Source organism: Notolepis coatsorum, assembly GCF_963971535.1.
Source record: "Notolepis coatsorum genome assembly, chromosome: 2".
Lineage (NCBI taxonomy): Eukaryota > Metazoa > Chordata > Actinopteri > Aulopiformes > Paralepididae > Notolepis > Notolepis coatsorum.
In genome coordinates this window covers 172,993,999-173,005,797 of record NC_140166.1, presented here as the reverse complement: position 1 = coordinate 173,005,797, position 11,799 = coordinate 172,993,999, and the positions used below count along the sequence as shown (strand labels likewise).

The window sequence follows — 11,799 nt, the reverse complement described above, 5'->3', positions numbered from 1 at the left end:
TATATATATATATATATATATATATATATATATATATATATATATATATTAGGGGCGCTAAAGGAATTTAAAGGGAGACTTGGGCCCCCCTAAAAAGGGTCTGGTGACACCCATGTTGACAACACACGAGAGAGCATTTAGATAATTCACTGAGCAGCTTATGGAATTTACTCTAGAATTCCAAATTCTCTCGGGGGGCCTGCGTGACCTGAAACCGAGTTTCATTCTTGCTAGTAGTGTAAACAATAAAGTCAGTCTTTAGCAATTGTCAGGGAAGAGGCAGCGAACTGCCAGATGATGGGTTTGATGTTATACTAGTGGAAAATAATTGGAGTGAAGCACTGTAAGCCATATTCTCTAGCCCTGGGCAATAGCTTACCTTTCCAGAATGGAACGCTGATTAGAAAGACTTTAAAGTGATTAATCTTCTACCGCACTTCACCAATGCACCAATGCAGTGATATACACCTAATTGCACAACAGCAAAGGTCGATAATTAATTTAGTGTGTGTATAGTTCACACACTAAGATATTTTTTCTGTTTTGATCTATGGGCTTTCATGTTATTATTATGTTTTTTTCTTTTCTTGCAATGAGGGTCAGATGACTTGAGGAAGTATTGAATCATACTGCATGTCATACAAAACATTTCTCATCATTTCACCATAAGGATATACTGTAGCTTAATAACAGTTGTGTGTAGTACCAGAAAATAAACAGTGTTACTATTACAAATTTTAAACATGGTTAGCTACCAGGGCAGTTAGCATTGTGCAGCTAACAATAATCACTAGAATGATTGATTATTGGACATTTCTACTATCTACTATATCAGTATAGACAGCACTGAAAACATATCTATGTACAGTATATTTGAGACAGTTCATAACTTCCTTAATCAATGTGAATGTAAATTGTACCTGCTGCCTATGTTCGCCAATCCTTGCAAGGTATGTGAGGTTCTTCTTACGTACTTTGTAGTGTTAAGCCTGTGCAATATGAAGAGTGTACACACACAAAAGAAAATCCTTGTATGTGCTACCGCTACAGTATGTACCTACCAATGAAAGTACTGTCGTTTTGATTCCGATAGAATCTCTTAATGGTTAACCACACATAACTGGAGTTGAACATCCAGGGACACAGAGATGGAACACATAGTAGGACACACCTTCTCTGCTTCCCTGCCTTAAGGACACACCCTTTCTCACATAAGCATGCTGACATTCACCCCACACCTTGGCCTTAGAAGCCAATCACATACCACTTGAAGTTTAAAAGCCAAGTTAAGAAAAGCCCTTAACGATATCCGTCATCAAAATAATGGCATAGGGAGCAGGAGGGGAACAGGCTGTAATTACACTTAAGCACTGATTAAAGTGGAACATTTCATATAACTGTATCAACAAATGAAATCATTTAAATATATCTAATTTTAAATATTCCTTTATTATTTACGCTGTTTAGTGACACAGTCCATTTTTGGGGGCGAGTTGGTCGGCCATTTTGTGCTGTTGTGTTTGTGTGTGTTGTGTTTGTGTTGTTCTCGCCGTTGCCACTGTGATCAAAGCCTGCCTACTGACCCGGTTTGTGTCTTGGTGTGTAATATAAGCTCAGCTGGCGTGGTGACAGCCTCTGGATTATACTCAAGACCTTTTGCGTACGCTTGCTTTTTACCACCGTCAAGGCATCCGGTCAGGGGACCCTGCCAAGACAAAGTCCCCTGTGTGAGAAAGCAGGCCAAGAGACCCGCCAGTGCAAAGGAGGGACTTTTTCATAGTTCAGGAACTGTTTGGAAGGAAGTTGTGTTGTGATCGTGCTGCAGGCCGTGAGGACCATCATAGTGCCGGAACCCCGGTTTGAGGGGTTCCCATCTCAAAGTTAAAGTTGACTATTGGCCGTTTCAGCACTCTCATCTTGTCAACCGGGATGTTAGTTGTAAGTTGATCGATCCAGTGTGATCTATGCACGTAAATGATTACCTTTTTCAGCGGATCTCTTAGTTACAACTAGATTCATTGTATATGTAAGTTAAGCAGTGTTGTTGTGTCCCTTCTCCGAGGGAAGGCACAAGCGGCAGAAGCACGGTCGTTTTGGAACGTTTGGTGTACCTTGTTCTGTTTGCTTATTTGTGTCTGTTTTAATTGTTTGATGGTAGAAAGGGGTTGGACCAGTATCACAAGAGTGTATACAGATAAGATAAGATAAGATATTCCTTTATTGATCCCCTTGGGGAAATTCAGGCATCATAGCAGCATGGGGGATGGGGGTACAGGTAGTAAAAACAACACAAGCAGTGTAAACAAATAAGTCAATATAATTTACTATCTAACTAACTGAAATATACAGTATTCACAGTGTCACATAAGGTGCAGTATGCATAAGGTAGTGTTATATATATATGTTATATACGTGAGTTGGTCAGCCATTTTGTACTGTTGTGTTTTTGTTGCACTGTGAGTAAAGGCTGCCTACGGACCCAGTTTATGCCTGGGTTCTGTGCAATATAACTTCAGCTGGCGATGGATTGTGTGTTGTCATCGCACTATAACTCAAACCTAGTTGAAGTTGACACCCATGCCTGTAGCTAAGGTAATGTCAAGGTAGTAAAAGTATGCCTTCAAATGACGAATGAAATTATTATCATTATGCTCTCCATGGAAACGAAACAGAATAAACACACCACTGATGATGAAAGAGCTATCACTAAAAACCCTGGTCTTTTATGCTTTATCAAACACAAATTAATTAATTAATATATATAAATCAAATAAATATTGATTGAATGTAGCCTATAGCCTTTTCAGAAGAATTACATTGCTTTTCCGTTGCTAGGGGAACAGCTTGGCCCCCGTTTATTTCCTGTCAACTACTGTATAGACCTGGGAGTGAGGTTCCACCTATGATCTTCCCCCATTGTAGCCACTAGCCACCCATTGAAGATCAAAACTAGTAAGTAACTAGTAAGTATTACAGCCAAACTGTATTGTGTAGGTTCATAATCTTTCAGAGGTATAGATTATTTAATTTGTATACTGTTAAAACCAATAAAGGTAAACGTTTTAACTTAATATTTGAGAAAATGTGTTTCATATCGTAATCTTTACTCCATGGCAACTACTACAGTACCCATAAGAAAAGATAAGCCTTGCCAATCTTCGACCAATCACAAGAGCACAACTACTTTAACATTTGTCATTCTGGGTCATTCTTGTTTGTTTTCGCGGCCATCTTTGGAGTCATTACATCATCACTTTGAGTGTAATTGTAATCACCTGATACTCAACCTCTACCATCTTTAAAGGTCCAATCAATGATCTAAGTCAGGGGTTCCCAAAGTGGGGGTCGCGACCCCCAGGTGGTCGCCAGATGATTTAAAAAAATTTATAAAAAATGTATGCAGTCAGGCCACTGAACTTAGAAGCAGGCCAGGCCAGTGTTTCTAGTTGCAGCAGCGCAATAGTTAGATAACCTAGGTGGGGAACAACCAGGAGATCACTGCAACTCACACAAGTTGGAGAACTCTCTCTCTCTCTTGCTCTCACACACACACAAAGGGAGCCGCATGTGATTGGTGGAGGCGGGACCCTTACCCCTGTTGTTGCTAATCATTGACACATGCTAGCCTGTAATAATCCCCCCCAGAAAAATCTACTTTGCATTTGATATATTGCAAATATATGCCATCACACACACTGGCATTTAAAGGGTTAGAATTATAAAATGAATATGTGGTGTTATGATCAGGGCTGAAGTTGAATAAAAGATTGTATTCTTTTCAATCTGACATTACAAAAAAACTGAAAATCCATCAAAATCAGTGTTGTTGCTAATCATACATATGCTAGCCTGTTTTTTAACAATAAGTTGTGATGCCATCACAAACACTGGCATTTAAAGGGTACAAATAAAAAAATTCCTTCACCAGAAAGCAGGAAATGAAATCTTTGTAACAAAAAAAATCCTGGTGGTCCCCCTGCTTAAAAAGTGGCCTGAATGGGGCTATATTTTGCACTATATTTCCTGGCCTGAATGATTTCCCCAGTCCGGCCCTGGTTAAAAGCCTCCAATGCTTATTAGTGTGTGTGCGTTTGAACGTTTGCCTGTTTCAACCATACATTTCCATAATTTTTTTTTACCTCCTATAATAGTGGGGGTCGCGGCTCTCTGACACCGTTATTTGGGGGTTGCGGCCTGAAAAGTTTGGGAACCCCTGATCTAAGTAAGCAAAGCATCACCAAGATACAAAATTGAAATTGAAACATACTTTCATTTTCTAGTTGATTGACTGAGCTCTTATCTTGATACAGGAACTACACAACTGTTTTTCCTTTTTTGTATTTGCTGTATTTCGTTGGATCCATCCCCCTGAATTGTGCATGTCTGCCTTTTTCCATATTTATGTCATGTTTTCTGTTGTTTTTGCCTGTGACTATAAATACTATCAGCATTGTTTTAACGAGCTAGCTTCTACTGTAGTGTGTGAGTGTGAGTCTTTCACCTTTTACATATCTACTGTAGCTTTGGTAGGGATTCATTGTTTAGATCACTAGCATGACGCAAATATATTGTAGTCTGCTCCGTTGTACAGTGCATTCCTTTTTGCCTCCTTGATGCACGTGCACACTGAGTCTGACGTGGACAAGAAACCGGTCTATAATACACTCCCAACTTCACATCCTTTGATTAGGTTTGAAAAACATGGTTCTGACATTTTTAAACCGACTTGCATGGCTTTTCGCACTGCTCTGTTGTAATTCAAAACTGAAATTTGTAAAGAAACTTAAAAGTTAAGCGATGCACTGCTCTGTTGTTAAGTTGTGAGCGACGCACTGCTCTGTTGTTCTATAAGGTCATTTAGAACTGTACTTTGTAAAGAAACTTAGTATTAAGAGCGATGCACTGCTCTGTTATATTTTTATTGAACTATTTTATCACACTTTTTACTGATGCACTGCTCTGTTGTATGTTAAATACCCTGTTGTATGTCCGTTCTGGCGTTCTATTTTATTATTTTTAGCCTATTTTTAAACTGAATCAAACTGCACTTTTTTTTTTACTCTGTCTATTCTATTTTTATTATTTGTATTACTGAATGAAACTGCAAACTATTGGGATCCTAATGTGAAACACTGTGATTTACCTTACCTTGCTACCTCTCTATCTTTTTTATGCTCGCTTATGCCTGTATTTTTCACTGTTGTGAAGCACTTTGAACTGCAACTTCTGTATGAAAAGTGCTATACAAATAAAGTTATTATTATTATTATTATTATTATTATTATTATTATTATTATTATTATTATTATTTTCATCTGGAGGATTCAATTGTGAAAGTCTTCTCGAGGGCCTGAACTATATTCTTTTATGTGCTAGTAGCATATCTGGCAGTTGATCCAGGGTTTTTACAACTTGACGAGCAGAACTCTGGATGAGGTGGTGCCTTGCTCCAGGGCAGAGCAGTGCTTGATCCTGGATTAGAGGCACGTCCTCATTCTGGGGAGGAAACGTGTTAACCCCTTCTTACCCTCAGGACATGCTATACGATACTAAAGGTGATGAACTTAAACATAAATATACTTTCCCTTTAGGGAAACAGCTACTTGTGTTTCAGGGGCAAAGCCTACTTGACCTTATTTCCTGACAAGAATGGCTAGAAAATAACTTAATTGCTGTCTATACGTTTGTTGAGTTTGTTTTACACTTGGCAATCAGAAAGTCAGTGTCATACGTTATGAGGAAAATTAGTGACCAAATTGGCATGTGATTGGTGTCGTGTTTCATGCTCGGAAACCACTGTTGAATATCAAGTGCTGTTTGTGAAAATGTTTGTTATATCCTGCTGCAAATAGAAGAAAACCACACCCACAACCATTGTGACTGGTGGTGCCAATGATGACGCTGTAGGTCAATTATGGATAAACAAGTCAAATAATTATTATTATATACAATGATGGTTATAGTCAAAACATATAGAAGAATCCAAGAATCAAGATTCACACAAGAAATAAGCCAAAAGTCTTTATGTAATCATGTCCAAAAGAATATATACATCCACAGAGCTTTTAGAAAGATTATTGACTAATGAATTTATCATTTAAAATATCTTTGCGGGTCCAAAATGAGTGTTGTTGTTTACATGTTGCAGGCATGTAATCCCCTCCCTACTTTCCATTTCCCCACGTGGAATGCACCTGATTGCTTACATGAGGTGCTGGTGCTCTAGTGTGACATCTAGTGGCTGAATGTTATCTATAGCATCTTTAAATGGCACAAAACAGGAATGATTTGTACAAATGAACCAAAACTTGTACTTTGGAAGCTAACATGGACCAAGCATTAATAACACATCTTCAAATTCTGTAATATACTACCCTTATGTGCTTTGACTGCAGCAAACTGCTACAAACAAATAAGGCAGATGGATAAACGGCTAAATCTGGGGGGAAATCCGGCACCTTGTGCTCTGTAATAATACACACTATGAACAATAAAAACAAAACTAACAAAAATGTGCTCCCATGCTCTAGTGCTTCTCTAAAGGAAGTGAGAGGTGCAGGGATGAGCTCTTAAACAGAGAAAATAGGGGCCCTGTTGCGAAAGTACTAAATTATCATAGCACTGAGGAGGAAAACGCAAAGCTCCTCAACAACAGCAGGGGACAACATCTTCCTGAGTATAATTAATTTTAATGAATCTAGACAGGATTATAAAGTAGCTGACATTTTTATTTAAATTTAAAAAAATAACTAAAAAAAAGCTATGTAAAATGACGTCAGAACAATATAATTTCAAATAAAGGTCACTCCTCCACATCTGTAAACAACAAGTATTCAACTGAACCTCAATTACCGAATTATTTAAAATATAAACATAAGATGTGAGAAATCAAGCCAAAGGAATCCATAAATACAATGTAGAAGTGATGGAGTTTTAGAAGCCGAGGTTTCCTCTTGCCAGGCAGTAGCCCAGTTTGTTCTGGTTCCCTACCAAGGACATGAGGCCCACGTACGCCTCGGTGTAGATGGACTGATTCAGGACCAGGACGCCGTTAGCTTTCCCCTCAACAGGCCTCACGCCATGGGCTTTCAGAGCTGCCTCTCTAAGCTGTTCACGGAAGTTCTGGATCTGTGGACAGGAGGTGTAGGATGCGCTATGTGTCAGAAATCATGTGTCTAATTTCTTCATGTTACAGGTACATAAATATCTGTATGACATTTTCAGTAGGTGATCTGTTAAGTGTGCAAATACAGTATGCAAAAGAGATTAGGATGAATCATATACAGAGCAGAACAGACGTTTGAGGTATAGAGGTAATGGCTGCTACATGATCCTTTCTATTTACCATTCCACCAAGTCATTTCCAGTCAGCAAACAATTCACAAACAAACATAACCTCCACCAAGTATACGTTGTATGTACACCATGCATACGGCAGTACAATCGATCAGACACAGACTATTGCTTTTTATGAATGGAAGTGGACACTTAAAAAAGGTGTGTTTGGCCAACAGCTAGGCTAGCTGGTCTATATCTGCTTCCATTAATTTGTGCTAAGCTAGGTTAGCTTGCAGCCGGATAGCTTTCTACTTAGCGCACCGAGAGAAAATTGGTTTTGACCGATTCTGGAGAAGGCGGTAAGTGCAATTCCCATACTATTGACGTGTTCCTTTAAAAGCCTAATTCATACTCAAGACGTGAAAATGCCACCGGAGGTGTGGCCGGTCCCGAGCCTACCAGTAGAGATGTGCACTTCTCCCAAAATGTAACGATGCGATGCAGCACCACCCACACATGTCTGCTTTACTTGGATGCGTTAAGGACAACGTTGCTCTTTTTTGGAAGAGAGATTAGCAGAGAACGTTGTGTGGAGCTATGAACGCTCATAACCACCGCAGATGAAGAACGTTGTGTGGCGCTATGAACGCTCATAACCACCACAGATGAAGAACGTTGTGTGGAGCTATGAACGCTCATAACCACCACAGATGAAGAACGTTGTGTGGAGCTATGAGCGCTCATAACCACCACAGATGAAGAACGTTGTGTGGAGCTATGAGCGCTCATAACCACCACAGATGAAGAACGTTGTGTGGAGCTATGAGCGCTCATAACCACCACAGATGAAGAACGTTGTGTGGAGCTATGAGCGCTCATAACCACCGCAGATGAAGAACGTTGTGTGGAGCTATGAACGCTCATAATCACCACAGATGAAGAACGTTGTGTGGAGCTATGAACGCTCATAATTACCACAGATGAAGAACGTTGTGTGGAGCTATGAACGCTCATAACCACCACAGATGAAGAACCCAGACGGTTCTTGTTTCAGCCTTTAGTCAAACGGCTGTATAGGGACCCAGTCCTGTCGGATTAAGACTTTCCTACGCGTCTTCTGGTGACATGATTTGGGAGGTCTCCTGAATTCCATTATCTGAAATGATAAAAAAAAATCTAACCCCGACTAACCTTAATGTCATGCACTTGTCCTAATAAACTAACCTACACTGTAACACGCAACACTTTGATGAACATTGTTACTCAGCTGATAGAGTTATACCCTTCTTGCTGTCTTGTCGCACAGAACTTGTAAGTCGCTTTGGATAAAAGCGTCAGCTAAATGACTAAATGTAAATGTAAATGTAAATGAATACGATTCTTCTCCGGGCACTGACACATTATTTAGATGTGGAGGCAAACCTCTCCTGGAGGTGTGTGAGTGGAGGCGGGAGAGGGAGGGAGGGAGGGAGGGAGGTGTAGGTCAACAGTCAAAGTCTCTTGTCAAAATCTCCCTTCTGTTGTGACGCCTAAGCTGTCTGCACACAGCGTATTCTTCAAGGGGCCCCCATAAGGCTCGCCTCTCGTTCTCGAGCGAGGGAGGGGGGGACTGGGACACTCATTGCGTCGCATTCTTGGAAGATTTGTTTCCAGGTCTCTGGGCACCAGTGTTTGGGTCCGTGAGACAACTATAATTTCACAGAAGATGCAGCTGGTTGGTCTGAAATTACTGGAATTAATGCTTATAGTTCCTACTCAAAAGTTGTATTATTTTTACTATGCATGATATAGAGCAGGTGTGCAACGATCTTTGCTCAATACCAAAAGATAGGCAAATCTGTATGCATTCATATGCCAGTGGCAAAATCCATTGCTTAATATTTGTCATGCACACTGGCTTTATGCTACCATGTACCATTGAGCATTTAGACTGTTGACATGTCAAACCGTCTGTTGAAGCACTGCATCAGCTCTATCAGACTTTGCAATTATTTGAGTATTGACATGCAGTAATCCGTGTAATAATGCTGATCTTGTGTCAAGAAAGAATAGGTATGGTGTGAATGGTGAATAAACACTCTCTACTGGGGTTATTTGCTGTGTGTTTTTGGTGCTTTTGTGTACAGGTCAAAAGCATATACAGGTAGATTAGATTACACACAGATCATAGATATCTGATTACTGATTCCAAAGAAGCACTTTCACTGGGTGTGCAATGACTCACTCACATGGCAGAGCGTACCATAGAATTTATTCGTCTGACTAGTAATGACACTCATTTTTCTACAGAGGAGGGAGTTTTCCTGGATTAGGAAGATTTTATATTCAAACAACATTCCTGAATTCATTGGATATGTGCTGACAAATCAAATGTTGAGTCATAACACAGAATTAGTCTCTTATGCCTTAACTCTTTCAGTGCCCACCACGACATAACACGTGTTATCAGCCCGCCCCCTGAATGCCCACCACGACAATTAGCGTGTTATTTTTTTATTAGCAATCTGAATTCATATTTCATCAACCGAGTCTACCGTTGGTAAACCAGCCCCATCAGGAGCTCAGATGTGAAAAAACCGCCCCCTATCGTCTCCCAGATGGTAATGCACCCTTTTGGAATGGACTCAATGAAAATGGATGAGAAAAGAAAAATCCAGAATCCACATTTTACTTCTCAGGCATGTAACCCGAGCCGATCGGATTCATTGTGGACCATCAGAACAGCGTGGAATATGTGTTTACAGTATGTAGCGTTGGATCAATAAAAGTGATCGATTTTTGGAATGGCGATCAGGAATTGGAATGTTCTTTTTGGAGAACATCTGATCTGAGGTAAGGAATCTATTTTACAAGTCTTGGGATAATCAGAGTTGTATTCGCTGAGCTCTCAGCGTTCGCCCTATGTGTGTGTGTGTGTGTGGGCGATGGCTTTGAGGAAATCAGAGAATCGATTTTTCAGATCGCCTATATAGCGTGCCGTGCATACGTACACATATACTATCGATAATCTAGCGTTTATTTGAAAACGATTCATAAATAGGCCAAAAAATTACAACGTTTTTGTGTATTCTAGAATATTCCAGTACAGGGCGTTTATTATGGAATCTTTTTATTTTCCTTGAAAACGAGGGCTTTTCAAAATGCTATAAAACGAAAATGAACCGATAAAAAAAAAATCCGCTTCGACAATGTTGACTGGAAATTGATAAGCGACGGCATATTAGACACATAGCCATAATTTAAAACATAGATTAGGCGTTATTAACGCTAACATTGAAGTGGATGGTGGGCATTCAAGCACTAAATCGTGTGCCCCCTGCTGGCACAGAAAGTGTTAATGGGCCCCAATTGTAAAAATAGCTTTTTCCTGTGTCTTGCATAGTTTTTACACAATGATGGGTTGTCACTGAGCAATTGTGAAATATGTACATAGTACAGTTTCTACAGTTCAGCTGTGACAGGAACCCTCCCTATTGAAATAAGCCATTCAGAATTACAGTCACATCAATTATATATGCGTGTATAAGATAAGATAAGATAAGATAAGATAAGATATTCCTTTATTGATCCCCTTGGGGAAATTCAGGCATCATAGCAGCATGGGGGGGAGGGGGGGAGGGGTACAGGTAGTAAAACAACACAGTATACAGGTAGTAAAAGACAACACAGGCAGTGTAAACAATTTGATCAATATGGTCAATATAATTTACTATCTGACTAGCTGAGGAATATTCACATTATTCACAGTGTCACATGAGGTGCAGTATGCAAGAGGTAGTGTTATAATAATTTACTATCTACTGAGTATACATTAATCAAAGTACCAGGGTAGTCTACTTTGTCCCCCTTGGGTTCCTATAAGTCCCAGGTCAATGTCTGGTAGCAGTCGCTGTCGCTGCCCCCTGTTGTGGGGCCTGGAGGCTGCTAGTCGCTGCCCACTGTTGTGGAGCCTGATGGCCGCTGGTATGAAGGACTGTCCGAGGCGGTTAGTTGAGTGTCGGGGGGGGATGAGTCTGTGGCTGAACGAGCTTCTCATCTTGACTAGCTCGTGTGTATGTAGCTCGTATGTGTATGTGAAAAGACAAATGCATGTGTATAAGATGGCGACTCACTCGTAAAACTTCTCTTTTCTACCTAAAGTTGAACAAAGTTGAAAACATTATTGAAATTCTTTAAGATATTCTTTAGGGCATTTTTAATTGCTTTTTATTGACAGGACAGAGACAAATTGGGATAGAGATGGGGGAAGACATGCAACACATGTCCTGGGCCGGATTCTAACCCAGGACGTTGCGATTTACACTGCAAGCGTATTTTACGTGGTGTGCCACCGGGGCGCCCCGTTTCTGACAACATTTTAAACGGTAAGTTTGATATGATATTGTTGATCTTGAGTCATAGTTGATCTGCAACATCTAGTTTGACAGTTTGATAGGATTTTGTTGACAGTACAGGCTAAGGCTTGTTCACCATTGCTAGATATATACGATAATTATCATATTTGTACAATAAAAGCGACTC

General features: G+C 40.0%; 1 protein-coding gene across 1 annotated transcript in view; it reads right to left on the bottom strand.

The window, feature by feature from the left end:
• Positions 1-6,008: 6,008 nt before the first annotated feature.
• Positions 6,009-11,799, bottom strand: part of tprg1 (tumor protein p63 regulated 1) — a 46,100-nt gene continuing 40,309 nt past the window's right edge. Inside the window, exon 6 of the mRNA XM_084307885.1 lies at positions 6,009-7,128. Within this exon, the coding sequence (XP_084164011.1) occupies positions 6,934-7,128 (195 nt within the window). The 3' untranslated portion in view covers positions 6,009-6,933. The remainder of the gene's footprint in view (positions 7,129-11,799) is intronic.